The following is a 25,915-nucleotide window of genomic DNA, read 5'->3' as shown; positions in this document are numbered from 1 at the left end:
AGCCTGAGCTTCATAGAGGGTATCAGGCTAGCAAGGGCTACAAACCAAGACCCTGTGAATTAATGAAGAAAGAAAAATATTGGGAACACCTATCTGCACCATTAAATGAAATATTTTGTTTTATTTCAGTAAATTTTAATCTCTGTTGATACAACTTTTAAACTTCTATAGATGAGTAGTCTGTCTTATGGGTGCAACATTAGAATAATTATAGTTAACAGCTAGCATCAAATAAGCAAACTACTGCACCAACTAATTTAATACTCACAACTCTGGGCAAAAACTACATTATCTCCACATTTAAAATACAGTAAGTGATCTATCAGATGATAATATAGGATAATCATAAACAACACTGCTCACCATGGAAGTGTTTCCTTTTCCTTTCCGCAGAGATGCTCCAGGAGTGCAGGTTCGTAGCAGTTCTTCATGATCCATGGACATGTGCGTGGTTCCACTAGCAGAAACATCACATCCTACTCCATAAAGGAAGAGAAAGTGACAGGAACTTCTATCTGCCTGCTAGAAAAAAGAAGTAAGTTCTACTGAAGCACTGACCACACAGAGGAATAAATAGTCAATATGAGCTGTCTTCCTGCTTACAACCCTGGAAATCCTCTCCTCTCAAATCCTACATCTCACCTTGAAAAATATTAAAAAACAGAACAAAAAAAACCAGCCAGGCATAATAGTGCACGCCTTTGATCCCAGCACTCGGGAGGCAGAGGTAGGGGGATTGCCGTGGGTTCAAGGTCAGCCTGAGACCGTACCTTGGAGGAAAAAAAAAAAAACATTAAGACAAATAAAGTTCCTCAGTATCTTTCACATGCCTCTCAACTTCCTACCCGCCACATCACCAGAAACAACCAATTCTGGAAAATGGGAATTAAACCTAACACAGACATAAGTGAAATTTCAACAACATAAATCTGTATGAAAAGTACAATGCAATGTTAATTATAAGTGATAAAGATTTTCTCTCATAACATTTTATCCTGTACTATGTCAAGTGTCAAGATAATTAGAACTTGGCTTTTTGAGATAAAGTTGTATGCCAAGTACTTCACAGCAGTAACTGTAATGACTAGAGGACTTCAGCTTCTCTGCTATATTACTAATACTTTTGCTATCAATATGGTATCATAAGCAAGCACACAAAATTCTGAGGCATAATCTCTTTATCTGTAGAATGAATTCAAGTTCCATTAAATCAATGCATCAAGATAAAACAGATTCCCAGCTGGGTGTGGTGGTGCATGCCTTTAATCCCAGCACTTGGGAAGCATTGCCATGAGTTCGAGGCCACTCTGAGACTACAGAACGAATTCCAGGTCAGCCTGGGCTAGAATGAGACCCTACCTTGGAAAAAAAAAAATGCTGGTAGCCTTGCCTAGCCAATAGCAAATATCAGAAAAGAAAATGGGTATACCAAGGTGAATGGAACCCAAAAATGATTTCTTATAGCCATGATTTCAGGACTGGTTAAAAACTTATAAAATCACCTATTCTTAAAACTATGCCGCTAATAGAAGAAACTTTATGTTTATTATGTATGATCTATGTATATATCACACATATGTGTGAAAAGAAATATAAGGCTATTTCCTACTCCCCACAACTCTACAACTTGCCCATGTTTCAATAGGTCTTAAGGTTGTGGCTTAGTGGTAGAGTGCTTGCCTAGCATGTACAAGGCCCTGGCTTGATTTCCCAGCACCATACCTTCCATCATACAAACTCCTCAAATACATAAAAATTTACTCCCATGTAAATTAGACTCCTGATCTTTTCTAAGATGAAACAACCCCCTCACCTCCATTTCTATCCCTATGGTGTTGCAGGTGGAACCCAGCAACAGTAACTACCACTGAGTTATAACTCAGCATTTATCTTCTTGAGACAGGGTCTCACTATTTAATTCAGGCTGGCCTTAAACTCAGGATCCCCCTGCCTGGCTTCCACAGTGCTGGAGTTATAAACATGTGTTATCACACTCAGCTAAAAGATAAAATATTTATGAAAGGTATGCAAAAGAAACACAGATTGAGAGCCTTGTCCCTTTGATTTTTTTTTTTTGACAGATAACATTTCCTGGCCTCACCTAGCCTTTAAGACCCAAGTAAGATGTGGGCCTGAGAATAAAGAGGATATCTTAGCCTATTGTGGTTATAGCAGCCTCACTCTTCCTAGGCCATCTGAGAGTCCTACCTAAATCAACAGATTCACCAACACAGCTGTTACAAAGCTTAAAGCAGTTAAATGTTGACTTGCCAACCATTGTCTTCTGCACATATATTTCCTTTATAGAGCATACTGAAGGAGGAGCTGAAGTGGAATCTAAACTAGTTAATAAACACTTGATTATTGCTATTCCAAATATTCTTCCAATTTAAGAAATGACACTGTCTTACCTTATTTTTAAGAAGAAATTTATTCCTGCAGATCAGAATTTCCCGTAACCACTTGAGAATTTCTGTGCTACTAAGCATCTGATGGCTAGTTAGCTTCTTGCAGATGTAAAAAAGCATTTGTGAACTGTAGTAACAGAAAGTTTATTGTTATAGAATCAAGTGGCCTAACACAGAATAATCATATGTAACAATGGCATTCTCTCATGATGGAAGTAAACTTAGAAAAGTTGTATTTCCCTTGTTTTATCCAAAACGCACCTAAGTCAAAGTAAGTCTTGTAAACCCTATATTTCCTCATTTATCTATGAATCCCTTCTTTGTGGTGAGCATAAGAAATGATCAATCACATGCACAGCAGAGACTATTTGTATCAAAGTGCTCTAGAGAAAGATACAAGGATCTTTTTTTTTTTTTTTGAGGTAGGGTCTTGCACTAGCCCAGGTTTTTTTGTTTGTTTTGTAATTTTGGCAAACCAATGAGTTTATTGGGCTTTCTGAAAGAGCAAGGACAGGAGCCTGGAGACTTCAAAGCAGCCCCACTGAAAGTTTTCATCCCAATATGGATAAGAGCCTTTCTGTGGCTGGATAGGTAAAACTCCTGTCCATTGATTTTTCATCCTCTATATACTGTCTGTCTCCTCTGCCAACCTCACTTCATGCATCACTGCATATAGCTGACACAGAATTTACCTGAGATCTCAGGAGAGGATGTGGCTATCTTTCTCTATCCTTCTGCTAAGGAGGTATGGTAGGGGGAGATCAACAGGCCCAATCTAGGAAGACTAACTTAGAGCAAGGATATGCAACCCACTACCACAACCAAAACCAGCCTTCATTTGCTTTTGTAAATAGTTTTAGTGGGATACGGCTACATCCATTCACTCCATGCGGTCTGTGGCTGCTTTCTTCTTCTGGAAGCAGTAGTAAATATGATAAATTGGATGACACAGGAAGACTGTCTTGCTATATTTCTTAGCCTTTTAGAGAGCAAGCTTGTTGGTCTCCTCTCCAGAACTGCACGGTCTAACATGGTAGCTGCTAGCCAGCCATGTGTGGCTACTAGAGCACTGTAAATTTGTGAAACACATTGCAAAATTTGAAGACTTTGTAAAAACAAAAATACAAAATATCTCAAGAGTAACTCATAGTGAATATATGCTAAAATAAAGGTGTATATGTACTGAGTTAAATAAAATATATTGTCACAACTGAAATTAGCTGTTTCTTTTTACTTTATGATAGCTAAACAAAATTTTAATCACTTTTGGCTCTAATAGTTATATTATTGTCAGTGTTCAGTCAGTGTTTAGGATTTAATTCAGCTACCAAGTGATTTAGCACACCCATTTCTATAATATGATGATAGCAAAACTGAGTTTGGGGCTCGAGAGATGGCTCAGCAGTTAAAGGTGTTTGCTAGCAAAGCCTGCCAGCCTAGATTCAATTCCCAAGTACCCACATAAATCCAGATGCATAACGTGGTACACTCATCTGGAGTTCATTCAGAGTGACAAGAGGCCCTGACATGCCTATTCCCTCTCACTCTGCTACATACACACACACATTTTAGAAAAGTTGAGTTTTATACATTTACATCATACGCAACATGGTAACTTTATGCTCATTAAAACATAACCTAGAAAATACACATTAAAATTATGCAAATATTTTTACCTTATAAACAAATGCCTATTATTAACTTATTCATCAAGAGCACTAGTATTATTGAGATTCACGACAGATCATAGCTGCCCTTTTATGAGTGCTGAGGGCAGGATCCAGTCTCATGCATACTAAGCACATGCTGAACCACTGAACTATGGATCCAGCCTGAGAGATCATGGTTTTAAAACCCCAAAACAAGATTATAAAATATTAACACCTCAAGCTTACAACTAAAAAAAATCTACTAAAACACAGATATAGTGATATAGAAGTATGAAAAAGAACACACCAAGTAACAGAACCTGTAACAGGATGATAAAATTTAGCACTATTTTTTAATTTTTATTTTCCATATTGCTGTGATATGACTTTTTAATTAAAGCTTAAAATTTTAGCTTTTCAATTAAAATAAAAATCACAAAACTTCTACAGATATAACTTACAATGAACCTAAGTATTATAAAGCTAATATTTAAAGACAGAAACACAAAATTAAATTTTAAAGTTGAACTAAAAACTAAAAGGCATATACCTAATCTCCCAAAATGTTTCTACAGGAGCATCAGGATTCCACAAGTCAATGCTATCTAACTGATGAAGAACCAGCAAAGCCTTCAAAAGAGAAAGAGAAAAGAGTCACTCAAAAAAATTTGGGGGGAAAAAAAAAAAAAACAATGCTGGAATACTTATATTTTATAAATGCTAACAAAGTGAACAATAAAATTGTAGCCTTGAAATATTGTAAAAGCAAACTGTGAGACTAACCCGGGAGAACACAAATTTCTAGGACAGAAAATACCCAAAATGAAACCACTCTGCTCTTACCATTCTTTCTGAGTGGCCTGCACATACAAAGTCATGACTGAATCATAACAAGGCATACAGAAACTCCTTTGAGAAATAATCAGTGGACTGGAGAGGTGGCTTAGCTGTCAAAGCGCTTGCCTTTGAAGCCAAAAGACCCACATTCGGTTCCCCAGAACCCATGTAAGCCAGATGCACAAGGTGGTACATGTGTCTACAGTTTGCTTTCAGAGGCTAGAGGCCATGACACACCCAATCTCTCTCATTGTCTCTCCCCCTCTCTCAAATAAAGAAATTAAATATTTTAAAATAATCAACATAAATCAGCTGTGGTGGCTCACATTTACAATCCCAACAGGTAGGAGGAGCACTGTGATTCCAGGCCACCCTGGTCTACAGAAGGATTTCCAGGTCAGCCTGGAATACTGTGAGACCCTGCCTCAAAAAACCAAGAACCAGAACAAAAATATGATTTTGATAAATAAGAATTCTCTAGGATAAGAAGTTCATTCCCAAATAACAGGGACTTCTTCAAAATTAATATGCACAATGAATCACAGAGTGGAAATGATCTCTGTGCAAAATTTATTATTTGTTTTCGAGGTAGGGTCTCACTCTAGCCCAGGCTGACCTGGAACTCACTCTGTAGCCCCAGGCTGGCCTCAAACTCACAACGATCTTCCTACCTCTGCCTCTCAAGTACTGGGATTAAAGACATGTGACACCACATCTTTGCACAAACTTTTTTTTTTTTTTTTAGGTATAGAAAGATAAGCTATTTTTTGAAACTGAGAGAAGGTGAAGTAAAACAGACTTTAGGAAATCAGGGCAAGGTGCTGCACATCTTTAATCCCAGCACACGGGAGGCAGAGGTAGGAGGATCACTGTGAATTCAAGGCCACTGTGAGACTACTACATAGTGAGTTCCAGGTCAGCCTGAGCTAGAGTGAGATGCAACCTCAAAAAAAAAAAAAAAAAAAAAACTTTGTAGATTTCCAATGATTTGTTAATTCTAAAACATTTCAACTGACTCAACACCAAGAAAGAGAAGTTGCAAATTTAATAGGTCATTTTTTATCAAAAGGTCAATTGTGAAGAACTTAGAATTTCTCAATTATAAGAATATATTCTCTGGGTTCTACTTTGGCCCAGTATTAACTTTGTTTTTTTTCTATTGTAGATTTGATTATTCCCATCCCCAGAAATTGGTTTTGATGTATTCAAGTCTTAGGTTTCTCAATAAAGGGGAAAAACCGCCATAAAAAAATTAAATGAAATAAAATATTTCAACTGTCCTGTCCTTAAGACAACTAGAATTTGGTTCAGAATAGTAAGAAACTGATTCGATTAAATATACAACCACCATATAAATATGCTATGCTATAAATTAAAATCATCAAAAGTATAACCATACAGACTTTTTTTTCCCTTTAAAGCTCCCCAACCTTCAATGCACTTCCACTAGGCTTCCCCAGCTCCCTGCAAGTGCTGCTGAGCTCTGTGCATTCTTCTGGTCTGCAATCCACAGATGCAGGCTTTAGCCCCCTATAGCTTCTAATTGAAACTTTAATGAAACACAGTTTGGAACAAACAATGAGGGCTAATTTTTTTTTCCCCTCTTTTCAAATCACAACTCACACATGAGCTGTGAGTATCTGTACACTGATATCCTGCTTCCATTAGAAAAGATGTTTCTAACCTTGGACTACTTTATAACTTCTAAAGTAGCAAGTACTATGAAAATCACATCTATAGTACCTTATTCCAAACATTCTCATTGCATTACTTTCAGCTATGTAGTAGAAGTTGCAATTTGTTATGAGACTCCAACTGCAAACATTTTATCACTTATAGCTCTTGTGTCCAAGAAATAGCACAAATTTAAAGTTTAGTTTTGTCATTATTGTAAAAAAGATTGGTACAACACATTGGCACTTTAGGTTTTTAAAGTGACATATTCTCTATATTCCTTTTTTTTTTTTTTTTTTTTTTTTGAGGTAGGGTCTCACTGTAGCTGGCGTGGAATTCACTACATAGTCTCAGGGTGGCCTCGAACTCCCAGTGATCCTCTTACCTCTGTCACCCAAGTGCCTGAATTAAAGGTGTGTGCTACCATGCCTGGCATTCTCTATAGTTCCTCTTTTTTTTTTCAAGGTAAGGTCTCACTCTAGCTCAGGCTGACCTGGATTTCTCAGGGTGGCCTCAAACTCATGATGATCTTCCTACCTCTGCCTTCTGAGTGCTGGGATTGAAGGCATGCACCACCACACCTGGCTTATTCTCTTTATTTTTAATAAAACTTTACACTTAATATGAAAGAAAATATATTAGCCTGTTTCTATTATAATATTATACTCCTTTTCATGTCCTTTTCTGTTTCAATTTTCAGTATGCAATCAGATGTCAATGAATACAAATATACTCTGAGAAGTGTATTAACGGTAATTGTGACAAGATCTCAAAGCATACTTACATAAACTAAGATGGCTATGATGTCACTAGATCAAACAATCTTATGGGACCCACCATCACATTTTTATTGTGTTGTTGGATCAAAATATCTTTCTAAGGGGCTGAAGAGATGGCTCAGCAGTTAAGGCGCTTACTTGAAAAGCCTAACAGCTCTGGTTTGATTCCTCAGTACCTACATAAAGCCAAATGCAAAAAGAGGTGGTGGCTGAAGGCCCTGGTGTGCCCATTCTCTCTCTCTCTACTTATAAATTAATAAATGTATTTTTAAAATCTTTATATGGTACAAACTATAATTTTAAACATAGTTATATATGTATTATACTTACCTACATTTCAAAAATATATTCTCATATTGTTGTGTGGCTCACTGAAGTTTCAATTGGTGTTTAACAGACCAACAAGTTGAAATAGCATGCTTTTGTTAACAAACTCAACATAAGTTAGGAAAAAATGAACTTATTAACTGTAAGAATGTGGCAGGTGTGAACAATCTCCAAAAATTTTTTTGCAGAATGTAAGCAAAGTACAACTTACCTTGATTGACACACATCTGTAATCCTAATTTCAGGCAGGATTGTTTGAGCTCATGAATAGAAGACCACTTTGAACAACAAATGAGCTCTTGTCTCAAAAAAGAAGAACCAATCATAGTGGGACATGCCTCAGCACTTGGGAGGCAGAGGTAGGAGTATCACTGTGAGTTTGAGGCCAGCCTAGGACTACAGAGTAAGTCCCAGGTGGCCTGGGCTAGAATGAGATCCTACCTCAAAAAGACCAAAAAATAATAAATAAATGTATCTGTACAAAGTAATTTTGTTGCTGCCTGACATGTGAAGCACATAAACCTCTTCTTTCCCTGGAGTATGTCAAACACATATGCCTGCCATTCCCAGAAATGACAATGATTACTCAGTGAAACCACATACTGAAGGAACCAAGAGACCACACAGAAAGGGAGAAGTAATTTTTAAACTAGAAAGTACATGGACAAAAGAAGAAGAATGTACACAGCTATAATCTTTCTGTTAAGAGCCTAGGATTCATTTCCCTTTACCTCCATTGCTTCCTGAGCAATCTCTGGCATGTGTGACTGAGGGACCAGTTGGACGAGTCCTGTAATGAGTTCTGCTGTACTGCCTTGAGTTTCTGGACCCTGTTTTCTTGGATTCTACAAGAGAAAAGCAAACTTCAATTTATTGAAAAAAATTACCTGAAAGGATTATGAGGAGATACAAAGAGTAACTGTGAACAGCTACCAGGTTTCCTTCAGGGATGATAAAAATATTCCAGAATCAGCCCACACTGATTCAGAAACTTGAAAACACATAAAGACCACTGAATTACGTACTCTAAAATGATTTTTATGGAATGTGAATAATATCTAAATAAAAATATTTTTTAAATATCAAAAGTTTTTGTAAAGGATTCTTTTAACCCACATCCATACTTGGTTATTAATATGAGTAACATTTATACAAATTTCTAACTTAAAAAAAAAAGATACCACCTTTTCAATTAAGAAACTGCATTGAAGGGTCTAAGAAATGGCTTAGCAGTTAAGGTGCCTGCCTGTGAAGCCTAAGGACCCAATCTGATTTCCCAGAACCCATATAAGCCAGATGCACATGGTGGTACATGCAACTGGAGTCCATTTGCAATACTAGAGGCCCTGGTGTACCCATGTTCACATTCTCTTTCTGTAATAAACAAACAAAAAATTTTTTTAAAGAAATTACAATTACGGAAAATAAAATAATTAAATTTAAAAATTATTTATAAAGAAATTTCAATGGAGGACTTCTGGTTATGATGGCGGCGTAGGTACCACGCCAAAGCAGCCTAGGGGGGAAAAAGACCAAAAAAACTCAGCAAAATACAAACTTTTACTAAAAAGTGAGGTGTATAGGAAATTGAAGCGGCAGCGGAGAAGTAGGAGAGATCCAGAGCATCCAGAGCCCGCACAGGCCGGCAAAAGCGGCTCTGGCAGCTCCGCCAACCACTGCAGCAGCGGCACACCAGAAAGCCACCAGGCTCGGCTTCAGCCGCAGGAAAAGCCAGCTGCGGGAGCTTCCCCTCACACCGTGCTCTCCGCAACTCAGGAAACGTGAAAGGAGAGCTGCAGTGAGCTGCGGAGGAGCAGACCGCGAGGTAGAAGCAGACGTGGAGCAGCGAGAGAAACAGAGCAGCTGTGGCTCCCTCCCCTCCCCCACCGCCTGAGCCCAGCTCCTGCGAACAGAGCAGCATCCCTGACCGGCCACGCCAACTTGAGCTGACAGCGGGACCCAAGCAGGAGCAGAGTTCGGCAGCAGCATCAGTGGCTCCGGCACTGGAAACAGAGATTCTTCTCTCGCCATGCACAAGAATTAAGTCCAAATGGATTAAAGACCTTAACATCAGACCTGAAACTCTGAAACTGCTAGAGAAAAAGGTAGGGGAAACCCTTCAACATATTGGTCTTGGCAAAGACTTTCTGAATACAACCCCAATTGCTCAGGCAATTAAACCACAGACTAATCACTGGGACCTCATGAAATTACAAAGATTTTGCACTGCAAAGGACACAGTGAAAAAAGCAAAGAGGCAACCTACAGAATGGGAAAAAATCTTTGCCAGCTATATATCTGATAGAGGATTAATATCTAGGATATACAAAGAACTCAAAAAGTTAAATAACAAGCCAATCAAAAAGTGGGCTATGAAGCTAAATAGAGCATTCTCAAAGGAAGACATATGAATGGCATATAAGCATCTAAAAAAATGTTCTACGTCACTAGTCATCAGGGAAATGCAGATTAAAACTACACTGAGATTCCATCTCACTCCTGTCAGATTGGCCACCATCATGAAAACAAATGATCATAAATGTTGGCGGGGATGCGGAAAAAAAGGAACCCTTCTACACTGCTGGTGGGAATGCAATCTGGTCCAGCCATTGTGGAAAACAGTGTGGAGGTTCCTAAAGCAGCTAGAGATTGATCTACCATATGACCCAGCTATAGCACTCCTAGGCATATATCCCAAGGACTCATCTCATTTCCTTAGAAGTACGTGCTCAACCATGTTTATTGCTGCTCAATTTATAATAGCTGGGAAATCGAACCAGCCTAGATGTCCCTCAACTGATGAGTGGATAATGAAGATGTGGCACATTTATACAATGGAGTTCTACTCAGCGGTAAAGAAAAATGAAGTTATGAAATTTGCAGAAAAATGGATGGACCTGGAAAGTATTATACTAAGTCAGGTAACCCAGGCCCAGAAAGCCAAGCGCCACATGTTCTCTCTCATATGTGGATCCTAGCTACAGATGATTGGGCTTCTGCGTGAGAATGAAAATACTTAGTAGCAGAGGCCAGTAAGTTAAAAAGGAGACATAAAGGGAAGAGAAAGGAAGGGAGGAGGATACTTAATAGGTTGATATTGTATATATGCAATTACAATGATTGTAATGGGGAGGTAATATGATGGAGAATGGAATTTCAAATGGGAAAGTGTGGGGGTGGGGAGGGAGGGATTACCATGGGATATATTATATAATCATGGAAAATGTTAATAAAAATTAAAAAAAAAAAAGAAATTTCAATGGAGCTGGGAGTACAGATCAGGATTAAAGTGCTTGCCTAGCATAAACACTGCCCTGTATTTGATCCCCAGCACCACAAGTGAAAAAAATCAGTAATATGAAGGATACTTTTATAACATAAGACAATACTGGTTAAATAATACATTTCTGGTTTAGAACTTATAGTGTTGAGTTTGCAAATGTTTGTGAACAAAGAGGAAAACATCTATGCTGGATGGAGATTGTGATTATTCCATAAAGCCATTCTGTGCAATAAAAAAAAGGTCCTATCAAAATCCACACAGCTGGGGTTAAAGGAGGGCTAGAATCAGGCTGGAGAGATGGCTTAGTGGTTAAGGTACTTCCCTATAAAGCCTAATGACCCAGGTTCAATTGCTCAATACACACGTAGGCCAGATGCACAAGGTTGCACATGCGTCTAGAGTCTACAGGCCCTGATGTGCCTATTCTTTCAATCTCTCTTCTCTCTCTCTCTCTCTCTCTCTCTCTGCTTGCAAATAAAAAAAAAATTAAAAAGCAAAAAAAGGAGGGCTAGAATCAACACCCCACAGACAGCCATACTTCAGTCCTTTCATTGTGTAAAATCATCCATGTACTAAGCAAAGAAATTAATGCTCTCTATAAATATGTCTGTCCACTGAAACTAAATTTTCCCCGAACTTGAAAAATTTATTTGCACCTCAAGAATATATATAGATTGATCTCAATATAATAAAGGCTATCTATGACAAGCCAACATATTACTAAATGGAGAAAAACATGAAGCTTTTCCACTAAAATCAGGAAGATGATAAGGGTGTCCACTGTCCCCACTTTTATTTAATATAGTACTGGAAGTCTTAGCCATAACAATAAGGCAAGAAACACATGTAAAAGGGATACAAATTGGAAAGAAATAGATCAAGTTATCATTATTTGCAGATGAAATGAGTCTGCACATAAAGGACCCTAAAGACTCTACCAGCAAACTGTTAGAGCTGATAAACACCTATAGCCATGTAGGAGGATACAAAATAAACACTCAGAAATCAGTAGCCTTCCTATATTCTAACAACAAACACACAGAGGATGAAATCAGAGAAACACTCCCATTCACAATAGCATTAAAAAAATAAACAGAGTACCTTGGAATAAACTTAACCAAGGAAGTGAAGGATCTCTACAATAAAAACTTTAGAACACTCAAATGAGAGATTGCAGAAGAAACTAGGAAATGGAAAGAATTGTTCTTGGATTGGAAGAATCAATATTTTGAAAATGCCAATCTTACCAAAAGCAATCTACACATTTAATGAAATCTCCATAAAAATTCCAATGGCATTCTTCACAGAAATAGAAAAAAAATACAAAAACTCATTTGGAAGCACAGAAAAACTTGAATATCTAAAACAATTTTGAGCAATAAAAATGAGGCTGCTGGTATCACCGTAACTGATTTTAACCTATACTACAGACCCATAGTAACAAAAACCACATGGTATTGGCACAAAAACAGACATGTAGATCAATGGAACAGAATAGAGGACCCAGATGTAAGCCTGGGTTGCTATAGCCACCTGATATTTAACAAAAATACTCATTGGAGAAAAGACAGCCTCTTCAGCAAATGGTGCTGGTAAACTGGATATGTAACTATAGAGGGATGAAAATAGATCCTTATCTCTCTCCATACACAAGAATTAAGTCCAAATGGATCGAAGACCTTAATACCAGACCTGAAATTCTGAAACTGCTAGAGGAAAAAGTAGGGGGAACCCTTCAACATCAAATAAATAAATAAATAAAGTGCCTTGGAATAAACCTAACCAAAGAAGTAAAGAATCTCTACAATGAGAACTTTAAAATTCTCAAGCAAGAAATTGCAGAAGACACTAGGAAATGGAAAAACATCCCTTGTTTTTGGCTTGGAAGAATCAATATTGTGAAAATGCCAATCTTAAAAAAAGCAATCTACACATTTAATGCAATCCCCATCAAAATTCAATGGCGTTCTTCACAGAAATAGAAAAAACAATCCTAAAATTCATTTGGAAGCACAAAAAGTCTCAAATATCTAAAACAATTTTGAGGAATAAAAATAAGGCTGGTGGTATCATCATACCTGATTTTAACCTATACTACAGAGCCATAGTAACAGAAACAGTGTGGTACTTGCACAAAAACAGACATGTAGATCAATGGAACAGAATAGAGGACCCAGATGAAAGCCCAGGTAGCTAAAGCCACCTGATACTTGACAAAAAATGCCAAAAATACTCACTGGAGAAAAGACAGCCTCTTCAGCAAATGGTGCTGGGAAAACTGGATATGTATCTATAGAGGGATGAAAATATATCCTTATCTCTCTCCATGCACAAGAATTAAGTCCAAAAGAATCAAAGACGTTAATATCAGACCTGAAACTCTGAAACTGCTAGAAGAAAAGGTAGGGGTAACCCTTCAACATATTGGTCTTGGCAAAGACTTTCTGAATATAACCTCAATTGCTCAGGCAATAAAACCACAGATTAACCACTGGGACATTATGAAATTACAAAGCTTTTGTACAGCAAAGGACACTGTGAACAGAGCAAAGAGGCAACCTATAGAATGGCAGGCAATCTTTGTCAGCTATACATCTGACCGAGGATTAATATCTAGGATATACAAATAACTCAAAAAACTAAATAATAAGAAATCAAACAAGCCAATTTAAAAATGGGCTATGGAACTAAATAGAGTTGTACAAAGAAGAAATACAGATGGCATATAAACATCTAAAAAAAAGTTCTACATCCCTAGTCATCAATGAAATACAGATTAAAACTACATTGAGATTCCATCTCACTCCTGTCAGATTGGCTACCATCATAAAAGCAAATGACCATAAACACTGGTGAGGATGGGGAAAAAGAGGAACCCTTCTACACTGCTGGTGGGAATGCAATCTGTTCCAGCCATTGTGGAAATCAGTGTGGAGGTTCCTGAGACAGCTAAAAATAGATCAACCATATGACCCAGCTACAGCACTCCTAGGCATATACCCTAAGGACTCATCTCGCTACCTTAGAGATACTTGCTCAACCATGTTTACTGCTGCTCTATTCACAATAGCTAGGAAATGGAACCAGCCTAGTTGTCCCTCAACTGATTGAGTGGATAATGAAGACATGGCACATTTATATAACAGAGTTCTATTCAGTGGTAAAGAAAAATGAAGTTATGAAATTTGCAGGAAAATGGATGGATCTGGAAAGGATTATACTAAGTGAGGTAACCAAGGCCCAGAAAGCATGTTCTCTCTCATATGTGGATTCTAGCTACAAATGAAGGGAAAGATCATGACATCAAAATAAAAGAGAGACTGATTGAGAGGGGGAGGAGATATAATGGAAAGTGGAGTTTCAAAGAGGAAAGCAGGTGGAGGGAGGGAATTACTATGGGATATTGTTTACAATCACAGTTGTTAATTATAAAAAATAATAAAAATAAATTTTTTAAAAAGAATATACAGTTTGCCAGGCATTGTGACACAGACCATTTTATAATCCCAGCACTTTGGAGCTGAAGCAGAAGGAAATTGAACTCAAGGCCAATATGAGATACACAGTGAGGTCCCATCTTATGACAAAAGAAAAATAAGAGGAAGAGGAGGATTTTTGTGGGGGGAGATTAAAAAAAAGCACAAATGTGTTCCATATAAGTAAGGCCAACTTATATCTGTATTTTATTGAGTCAATTACAGATACTTCCCCACTAATACTAAGGCAAACTTTCACACTAGTATGTCTATAATCCTAAATTATTAGCCTATTTTCTGACATTTGTCATGCATATAAAACCCAATATAATTTGCTGAACATGCCATCATAAAATAGAAAATATGTATGTGTCCTATCCTCCATGAGCATATTGTCTCATGAGGAAATCAAGAATAAAAAATATCAGATAATGGGCTGGAGAGATAGCTTAGCAGTTAAGCACTTGCCTGTGAAGGCTAAGGACCCTGGTTCGAGGCTCAATTCCCCAGGACCCACGTAAACCAGATGCTCAGGGGGGCGCACATGCATCTGGAGTTCGTTTGCAGTGGCTGGAAGCCCTGGCGCACCCATTCTCTCTCTCTATGCCCCTTTCTCCCTCTGTTGCTCTCAAATAAATAAATAAATAAATATACAAAAAAATCAGATAATATATAAAATTGCAAATTTATAAAGAGTTACTTAAAATGCTGATGATAGGAGAGCCTATGTTTGGAAAATAAGCCTAGTCCAGGAGACTTCTGCAGAGCAGTGATAATACTGTAGAATTAGCAGAAATTACTAAATTAAACGGAAAGGGAAGCAGACTCAAGGCAGAGGTTAAAAGCAAATACAAGAATAAAGATAAAGGAATATAGTAAGTGAGGGACTGATGGACAAACCATTATGACTAGAGCAGAGAAAAAGATAATGATAGATGCACAACAAATGGTGGGAAGGAAGGAAAGGCATTACCTGTTCTTCTACTTTAATTGGAGTGTGTGTTTTATCCCAAGAGCAATTTCAACCAAAACAATTTGGTTCAGAGATGGCTCAATGGTTAAAGGTACTTGCTTGAAGCCTGACAGCGTGGGTTTGATTCCCCAATACTGACATAAAGCCAGATGCACAAAGTGGTGTATGTACCTGGAGTTCACTTCCAGGAGCAAGAGGCCCTGGTGTACCCATTCTTTGTCATTCATTCTTTTGTTTTCTTTCTCTTTCTCTCCTTGCAAATAAAAAGAAAATATTAGAGCTGCAAAGATGGCTCCATGGTTTAAAGTACTTTCTTGCAAAGCCTGATGGGCCAGGTTTGATTTCCCTATACCCACATAAACCGGATGCATAAAGTAGCATATACATCTGGAGTTTGCAGTGTCAAAAGAGGCTCTGGTGTGCCCATTAACCCCTTTTCTCTCTTTCTCTTTTTTATTCTCTCTCCTTGTAAATAAATAAAAATATTAATAAAAAAAAGATCTGGGGTTGGAGAGATGGCTCAGCAGCTACGGCACTTGCCTGCAAAGCCAAAGGACCCAGGTTCAGTTCCCCAGTGTGTATGTACAGGGTGGTATATGCATCTGAAGTGTGTCTGCAGTGGCTAGAGGCCCTCATGTGCCCATCTTCTCCTTGCCTCTCTTTCCACGTCTTTCTCCCAAATAAATAAAATATCTGAAAAACATACATACTTTTAAGATTTTAGGTTGGTCAGTGGGTATGATAGGCTTTGCTATGCTTTGTTGTTGTTTTTGTTCTGTTTTGTTTTGTTTTTCGAGGTAGCGTCTCACTCTAGCTCAGGTACTAGAATTCACTATGTTGTCTCAGGGTGGCCTTGAACTCCTGGCAATGCTTCTACCTCTGCCTCTCAAATGCTGGGATTCAAGGCATGTGCCACCACGCCCAGCTTTGTTTTTTGAAGAGGTCCCTATAACTAAGAAAGAACTAGGAGAAATGCAGGAAATGATACTAATTAATCTGGGCAAGGTGGCTTATACCTATAAAACCCTAGCAACTCGGGCAGCTGAGTTCCATGAGTTCCAGTACAGCCTGAGCTATAGAGTGAGTCCCTGTCTTTAGAGAGAGAGGGAGGAGGGGGAAGAAAGAAAGGAAAGAGAAAGAGAAAGAAAGAAATGATATATGTTAAGCAATCAGAAAGCTTGACCAGGGCTAATAGTGAGGGCAGATGAAAATAATCTTATTACTTTAAAAAAACACACACAATTGAGCCCAGATCCCCTGTGGCAGAGGCTGAGCACAGAGTGAGTAGGCCAGAGCTCCCAAATCTGGTTGTCTTTTTCAGAAGGTAGCAAGACCCAAGGATATAAACCACCCCTCACATTTCATCCAAGACCTATGGGAAGCCACAGAGCAACTGGGGAGACAAGCAAGAGCCCTGCTTCCATGGTGAGCCTGACAATCAGTGCCAGGGTGAACAAGACAGATGCTAATGACACTGAACACATACTAAAGCAGAAATCTAGGTGCTCCTAAGAGCTCATCACTGAAATAGACTTAAAACACACCTTATAAGAGCCACAGGTTGGAACATCATACCCAGAAGCATTGCCTCTCCCCGACAACTGACTGCTGCTCCCACAATCTCATGGGGAATACCAGCAACTCCACTAAAGGAGGGCCTCCAGAGGAAAGGGGGCAAGGAGGAGGGGAAAGATGGTACCAACACATGATGTACCCATACAAAGTATGTTCTTAATTAAAAATAAAAACATGACTGAGACTATTCTTACATCCTTCCTATTAACTAAGATTTGGAATTCTGATATGTAAAATAATTTCACTATTTTACTTTCCTATGGACTTTCCTTTAAGTTACTTAACCACTAGATGGCAGCAAAGAAAACAATGTGTATGTGGCTGGGCTATGTTTACCTATAAAATACAGGCCTTGGGTTTGATCCTCAACACAAGAACCAAACCAAACCAAACTAAAAAGTAAAAATTAATAGGCCCACAAAGGCTGAGGGTGCATATCAGTGCTACAGTGGTAGAAAATTTACCTAGCTCCAAAGAAGTCCAAGACCCTGCATTCAATTCTCAGCACTACCACCCCTGTCCAAAAAAGAAAAGAAACAGAATTTCCATAACTTGGAAAAGAGCAAATTTTGCTCAACTCAGTCACAAACAACTAAATTTTCTTTAACAATATTTTTATTGGCTGGACGTGGTGTGCACGCCTTTAATCCCAGCACTCAGGAGGCAGAGATAGGAAGATTACTGTGAATTCAAGGCCAGCCTAAGAGTACATACTGAGTTACAGGACAGCCCAGGCTAGAGAGAGACCCTACACTGAAAACCAAAACAAATAAATGTATATGTATGTATGAATATGAATGTGTATATATATATTATTTATTTGAGAGAGAAACTATGAGTGAGTGAATAAATGAATGAGAATATGAGTATACCAGGATCTCTTGCTACTGCAAATGAATTCTAGACATATGTATTGCTTTCTGTGTCTGGCTTTACATGGGTACTGGAGAATTAAAGCAACCACCATTATCTGATAAGCCATTTCCCCAGCCGCAAACAACTAAATTCTTGTTCTTCAGACAATAACACATTTAACATAAAAGATATTAGCAACTGTGATGCATCATTGAACATAAATTATAGTTATACAAACAGTGATCCTAGCATTTATATGAAATGCTTATTGAAATAGCACAAGTTGTGTCACATACCATAGAAACAAAAAAGGGGGGAGGGAGTATTTCTTAAGTTTTAGACTCTCACTGACAAACTGTGGGATTTTTCAAAGCCAAGAAGTAATTTTATTCTATCAGACTCTCAAAATTTGAATTTGCATTTCAAAAAGTTCAAAATGCTGCTTCTTTTGAAGCCACTTACCTTTTTGGAAACCCCACCCCAATTTGCCAGAAAAAATGGCTAACATGTAGATATTTTAAAAACTGAGGTCGGGTGTGGTGATAGTACATGCCTTTAAACCCAGCACTTGGGAGGCAGAGGTAGGAGGATCAACATGATTTTGAGGCCATCCACAGACTACAGAAACTGTGTGCCAGAAATTGTTCCTACAAGCTTTATACATATTATTTCACTGTTTTTAATGATCTCTCTGAGGTAGGAACTATTATTATCACTGTTTCAGATGAGAAACCTAAAGCACAAGAAGTCAATTAAGTCAATTGCTAATAATGAATCTGTCCCCAGAGCCAAGATTTGTAATTATTTCATGCAACAATCATGTGATTGTATCTCCAACAGTCCCTGATTACTCTGTACCAAAGTATTGTTCTCAGGAATCTAATACTATCTGAGGCAATAGAAAGTAGGTATGACAATATGTGAATACAAGCCACTCCCATTTCTACCTTTTGAATAAGACAGCCAAGATAATAGAAGGGGGATGAAAAGAATAATGGTGACTATCAACTAGAGATCAAGAACAATCAATGTAACTGTGCAGCACATAAAGATAATGGCTTCTTCATTACTTCCACCCCAGCTCACGAATATGCTTGAATTATAATATATAATCTGATAACACAGCAAGGACACATGATGTCACCAAAGTTAGTTAATGAGAAGGGACATTAAGAAGAAAGGTTATAGGGCAGTGATATGATGGAGAATGGAATTTCAAAGGGAAAAGTGGGGGGGGGGAGGGAATTACCATGGTTTTTTTTATAATCATGGAAAATGTTAATAAAGATTAAAAAATTAAAAAATAAAAATAAAAAAGAAGAAAGGTTAGAAAAATGTAGCTAATTATATCCACAATCTCCTAAGGTTTTTTGAAATGTCCTAGGTTGCTACTATGATCAGATATGACCTGTTTTAAAAGGGGTTGTAATTCAATTAAAGCAAATTTAAGTAGGTGTAATATTTTCAAAACATTTTATAAAAAAAAAAAATAGAAAACTTACACAAAGCAAGAGCTTTGGATCTGCATGGATTAGTTTCACCATGGACAAGAGAAGATACTTATAGCTTCTGGTTTCCAGGTCTGTAGGTTTTTCTTTAAATTTAAGGCTGGTTACTTTTTCTTTAAATGTAAGACTCTAGTAATAAAAGACAAACAACAAAAAAAAAGGATTATCACCCCATAAGAATCAGACATCCAATAGAATAACTATGCATTTTAACAGAAATTATTAAAAAGCTTTGAAAACCATACATCTGATACATACATCACATACATATTGGAAGAAACACAAACCAGTAATCATAAAGTTATTACTTTTTTAAAATGAAACTATGTCCATATCATTTTTTTAAATTTTTTATTCATTTTTATTTATTTATTTGAGAGTGACAGACAGAGAGAAAAAGGCAGAGAGAGAGAATGGGCACGCTAGGGCCTCCAACCACTGCAAATGAACTCCAGATGCATGCGTCCCCTTGTGCATCTGGCTAACGTGGGTCCTGGGGAATCAAGCCTTGAACCGGGGTCCTTAGGCTCCACAGGCAAGCGCTTAACCGCTAAGCCATCTCTCTAGCCCTCTATATCATTCTTATACAACAATTTAGTAATATTTAATGAAATCTAATTAAATACTAAAGGTTTAATATCTAATTGATGCTTATGTAAAAACTGAATTTCCAAAAATGTGAAAATGTAAGGGGAAAAATTTGGTCAATACTTTCCACAAATACACACTTGGCAATATATTTAAGCAACGGTGATCATCCACATATATATACACACATCCACAAATATTTTGTAGATTGTGTGTAATTATCATCTGCAAGATGTATCAGTTTTGCTCTACCAAAATAAATGAAAATCCAATGTGAATCATGAGACATCATGATGCAGAGTATGATACACTTTTTCCTACAATTGTTGAAATTTTATTTCCATACTAATACTTATAATTGTAAGTGTTCTTTTTATTCTGATGATATTTCCTCAGGTTACATAAATACATTTTGCCTAAAGGACATTCATAATACAAAAAGAATTCTTTATGAAAAATCAAATCATAAAAAATGTTTTAGTTATACAGATATGGTGTACTAATTAATTATAAATGCTATTGTTTCTTTTTAAAAAAATACATTTATTTATTTATTTGACAGAGTGAGAGAGAGGGGAGGAAAAGGGAGAGAGACAGAATGGGCATGCCAGAGCCTTCTGCCATTGCAAATAAACTACTTCATGTATCTGGCTTTATGTAGATACTGGGGAAATAGAATCTGGACCTTTAGGCTTTGCAAACATGTAACTTTAACCACTGAGCCATTTCTCCAACCATGAATGCTTTTAAATATCTGGGAGCAAGATATGGCTTAGAGGTTAGGGCGCCAGTAGCCACATAAACCAGATGCACAAAGTGGTGCATGCATCTGGAGTTATTTTGCACTGGCTGGAGGTCCTGGCACATACATTTTCTCATTCTCTCTCTTCCTATCTCTGCTTGCAAATAAATATTTTAAAAAATATTTTATTTTTATTTATTTGTTTGACAGAGAAACAGGGGGAGAGAGGGAGAGAGAAAGAGAGAGAAAATGGGTGTGCCAGGGCCTCTAGCCACTATAAACAAACTCCAGATGCATGCGTCCCCTTGTGCATCTGGCTAACATGGGTCCTGAGGAATTGAACCTGGGTCCTTTGGTTTTGCAAGCAAATGCCTTAACCACTAAGCCATCCCTCCAGCCCAAATAAAGAAAAATAAAAATAAAAAAAAATCTGAGCCAGGCATGGTGGCGGCACGCCTTTAATCCCAGCACTTGGAAGGCAGAGGTAGGAGGACCACTGAGTTCCAGGCCAGCCTGAGATGACACAGTGAGTTCTAGGTCAGCCTGAGCTAGAGTGAGACTCCACCTTGAAGAGATGCCTCACTGGTTTAAGACACTGGTTTGCAAAGCCTGATGGCTTAGGTTCAAACCCCCAGTACCCACATAAAACCATATACAAAAAGCGGCACAGCAGGACCTCCTGCTGCTGCAAACGAACTCCAGATGCATGCACCACTTTGTGCATCTAGCTTTAAGTGGGTACTGGGGAATAGAAGCCAGATTATTAGACTTTGTAGGCAAGTGCCTTAACCACTGAGTCCTCTCTCCAACTCCACATTGCTACATTTCTATTAAAATCAATCCTAGGATTCAATAAAGAGCACAGCTTAATAAAGGTGAAAAAAAAAAAGTGGCACAGGCGTCTGGAGGTCATTTGCAATGACTAGTGGCCTTGGTGCACCTATTCCTCACTGATTGCAAATAAATGAAAACATTTATTAAAAAAATACAAAAATATCAGCTTTTGACTTGGATACCTATATTTGAGCATATATTTAGACAGTAGACTATGTAGCTTCTATCCAATCATGATAAAGGTAACTACGTAAACAGGCTATTTTCTTACAAAGTTAACAAGTGGAGATAAATATCCCACAACATATACTTTTCTCAGTGTTTAATGGTGAGAAACACCATTTGTTATTGTATCCAAGAATTTCAAAGGTGTTTGGTTTTCAAGGAAGACGATATCTAATGCAGTTATGTTCAAGAATGTCATTACAGGCTGGAGAAATAGCTTGGCAATTAAGGTATTTGCCTGAGAAGCCTAAGGACCTAGATTTGAATCCCCAGAACCCACATAAGCCAGATACACATGGTGGCACATGTATCTGGCTCACGTAAGCCAGATGCACAAGGTGGTACATGTGTCTGGAGTTTGTTTGCAATGGCTGGAGGCCCTGGCACACCCATTTTCTTTCTATCTGTCTTTCTTTCTCTCTCAAATAAATAAATAAATAAATTTTTTAAAGAATGTTATTATAAAACTGAAATACCAAAACTCACAAATACTATTTGCTTTTACATGTATAACCTCTAAGGCAAATTGTTTACCAAATATATTTAATATAACCTGTTTTTAAGTACTTGCTCATGTTAATCTACATGTGTGTGCATTCACGCATGCACACATGTGCATGCTCATTCTAAATCAAACCTGGGATCACAGTGAAATTTTCATTGAAAATATTTACTTATGATGTAACTAAGTGTAACTATCAAGAAACTCTTGCAGATGACAGCATGTATAAATATTCTCTTTTCATCCATTCTTTTTCAAAGTCAAGATTCCTTCGAAGATAAAAAAAAAAGTCCAGAAATTACACATAGTTGTAAAAATTATTGTACATGTAATATAGGCAGACTTGACTCTTATGAAAGCAGAGGGCTTCTCATTTCAAAATGCAAACTATTAGTGCTAAGCAAGTATTTCAAATGTTTAGAAATACTACAAAAGTACAAAAAAGAGAAGCCAAGGCACAATGTTCATAGGAAGAAAGCTGAAGTTTAAATGATCAAAAAGTGAAGAGATGGCTTAGCGGTTAAGGCACCTGCCTGCAAAGCCAAAGGATCCCAGTTCAATTCTCCAGGACCCATGTAAGCCAGATGCACAAGGGGGCACATGCTTCTGGAGTTCGTTTGCAGTGGCTGGAGGACCTGGCGTGCCCATTTTCTCTCTCTCTCTCTCACTCTCCCTCCCTTCCTGTCTCAAATACATATATCTTTTAAAAACGTTCCATATAAGGGCTGGAGAGATGGCTTAGTGGTTGACAGCACTTCCAGTGTAAGCAGGACAGCCTGAGGAGATCTGAGACTGCTGGAGTCGGTTCCCCAGAACCCACATAAATAGCTGTGTGTAGTCATGTGCATCTGTAATCACAAGCCTGTGAGAAGCAAAGACCAGAGTCTTGCTGAGGTTTGCACAAAAAAAGAAAAAAAAGTCAAGCTCTGGAATCAAGAGACTCTGGCTCAAGAAACAAGCAGGTGACCAATGGCAGAGACACCTGATGTTCTCCATGTGTAGGCATGCACAGGGCACCACCTCTGTGTGTATGTGCGTGCAAGCACACACACACACACACACATTCAAACCTACTACATACATGCACACACAAAAAAAGTTCCATGTAAATAATGCCACTTTCAACCATATTAATAGAAGCATAGTTATCCACACAGCATTCATTAATTATTATGACACATCTACAACACTAAAGTTAGATATTATGTTGTCTTAATTCTAAAACTTAAAACAATTTTTTACTTTATGTATGTGTGTGTGCATGCATGCCTGTATGGCTGTATGGGTGTTCCAGGGTGCCTACGGGGCCAGCAGCTTTGCTAACAAGAACCTTAAACCACAGATGCATCTCCTCAGACCCCAGTTCTCAGATTTTTGATAGGCTGCTTTGTTTTCTTTTGCTTTTCCACAAAAAAAAGCAATCCAAATGAAGAGTTGTGTGTTTGCACTTGTGTGTACATGTGTGTTTGTGCGCAGATGCATGCGTGTAGTGTTTGTGCATGTGTGGAAACTAGAGGACAAACTTGAGTGTCATCTTCAGGAATGCTGTCCATCTCTTTTTGGAAACTGGGTCTCTCACTGTCTTGGAGCTCACCACTTAGGCTTGGCCAGTGAGTCCAAGGGATGCACCTCTCTTTACCTTCCCAGCACTGGGATTACAGGCATGTGTCACTATGCTCTGCATTTTTGCATAGATACTGGAGTTCAAACTCATGTCCTCATGCTTGTAAGGCAAGCAAGTATCTTACTTACTAAGCTATCTCTCCAACCTGGAGAAGAATTTTTCAATCCAAGTCAAATAAATTCAGTTACTAATTCAGTCAACAAAATGCCCACTATGTGCCAGATGTTGTTCTAGCAGCTTAGGGCCCCAACACTCCTGCTTTTGTCAAGCTAAGTGTTTGTGAGAGAAGACAGCTAAAGAACTTGGATAAAATACCAAGAAACCTCAGAACTCTGTTTGAACATTCACTAATAATGTGTTTTTTGAAGTGACTTAAGATTTGGCCTCCATTTGTTTAGCTATCAAAACAAACCAAACATCACTTTCAAAAGACTTGAAATAATAAAATCCCTTCTCATGTCCAAGTTATACAAAAAGCTCACTTAGAAGTGTAGGATAACTTCATTCAAAGTACCTGCAGGGCTGCCCTGTAGAAGAATCAAAAACAGGAACAATGATGACTAGAATTGATACGCACATGATTCTATCTTGTTGAAGAAAAATAAAATTCAAGTAATAAGTTCTTTCTATCAAGTAACTTGTCTCTAAAGTACAAGGCATATGTCAAACTTTCAGCATAAATATTTTACAGATATTTACTTGCTACTTAGGCAACAAACTGATGGCTCAAGTTTGTGAACGTTTTCTGAGTACCCAATCATTTGAGGAAATGAAAATTAGGGATAACCCACTGACTATATCACGTAATACAAGAGTTCTCAACTCAAAAGGATTTTGTTCCCCTAGGGGACATGTAAAGGTATGCAGGTTCTTATGACTGGGAAGAAGTGAGCGGCAGGTGCTATGGCCACGTACTGGGTAGAGGCCAAGGTACTGCAGAACATCACACGAGGCACGTGGCAGCCCCTAATCACAGTCCAAAATGACAACTGGACTGAGGCTGAGGAACCCTGATATAATATATTATCTCTAAGGCACTTATTATACATTTTGGTCTGCTGATGCTATGGTTACCTAAAGTGAGCTCTTCATTACATATTTTCGGGCTAAAGCTACAGGGCTTTGGGAAGGTCTATGAGGAAAACACTATGCTTTGCTCACCATGCAGCCCTGGCCTTAGCATACCCTATCTTTCGCCTGCTAGTGCACAAGGTTTTTGAGAGGTGATACTTACCTTAAGCATCCTCCAAATTGTAAACTTTCTTAACCTGAAATAGTAAACTTTCTTTTTCTCTAGTAAAAAATAGCCAGAAAGTTGTCCTATAGCCATTATACAATACATTCAAAATTCCATACACAAATATAAAAGGCTTCAATATACTCAGAAGGAAGAGGCAGAAAGACAGTGAGTTCAAGGATAGTCCAAACTGCATAGCAAGAATCAGTGTGCCAAAGAAAGCAAGCTTAAAAATGATTTTTAAAAGTAAATGAATATTTGGGCTGGAGAGATGGCTCGGCGGTTAAGCGCTTGCCTGTGAAGTCTAAGGACCCCAGTTCGAGGCTCAATTCTCCAGAACCCACGTTAGCCAGATGCACAAGGGGGCGCCCACGTCTGGAGTTCGTTTGCAGTGGCTGGAGGCCCTGGCGCGCCCATTCTCTCTCTCTATCAGCCTCATTCTCTCCCTGTCTGTCCCTCTCAAATAAATAAATAAAACAGAAAAAAATTTTTTTAAAAAAATGAATATTTTCTGAAAGTATCAATATACTCCCCTCAAAAAATGGTTTCTAGTAATTACTAAAACATTTTTAAAATGTTTAGTTAATAGCTATTATTTATATTTATCACTAACATATACTGTACTGAATTTTTTTTCATTTTTCGAGGTAGGGTCTTGCTCTCACCTGGCTGACCTGACTATGTAGTCTACAACTCATGGCAATCCTCCTACCACTGCCTCCCAAGTGCTGGGATTTAAAGGCATGCACCACCACATCCAGCCCTTTACTGATTTTTTTTTTTTTTTTTTTTTTTTTTTTTGGTTTTTTGAGGTAGGGT

General features: G+C 38.0%; 1 protein-coding gene across 6 annotated transcripts in view; it reads right to left on the bottom strand.

The window, feature by feature from the left end:
• Nf1 (neurofibromin 1) overlaps window positions 1-25,915 on the bottom strand; it is a 281,308-nt gene that overhangs the window by 163,642 nt on the left and 91,751 nt on the right. For 5 of the 6 annotated variants that reach the window (XM_045158367.1, XM_045158370.1, XM_004664588.2 and 2 more), the window contains 5 exons: window positions 19,339-19,473; window positions 8,406-8,519; window positions 4,608-4,687; window positions 2,412-2,535; window positions 364-522 (listed from right to left, as the gene is read on the bottom strand). In XM_045158367.1, the coding sequence (XP_045014302.1) occupies window positions 364-522; window positions 2,412-2,535; window positions 4,608-4,687; window positions 8,406-8,519; window positions 19,339-19,473 (612 nt within the window). The remainder of the gene's footprint in view (window positions 1-363; window positions 523-2,411; window positions 2,536-4,607; window positions 4,688-8,405; window positions 8,520-19,338; window positions 19,474-25,915) is intronic. The other variant, XM_045158368.1, reaches the window with a different exon arrangement.

This window comes from Jaculus jaculus, chromosome 9 (genome assembly GCF_020740685.1).
Source record: "Jaculus jaculus isolate mJacJac1 chromosome 9, mJacJac1.mat.Y.cur, whole genome shotgun sequence".
In the NCBI taxonomy this organism is placed as follows: domain Eukaryota; kingdom Metazoa; phylum Chordata; class Mammalia; order Rodentia; family Dipodidae; genus Jaculus; species Jaculus jaculus.
Note: the sequence above shows the minus strand (reverse complement) of the source record. Positions and strands in the feature narration are given on the sequence as shown.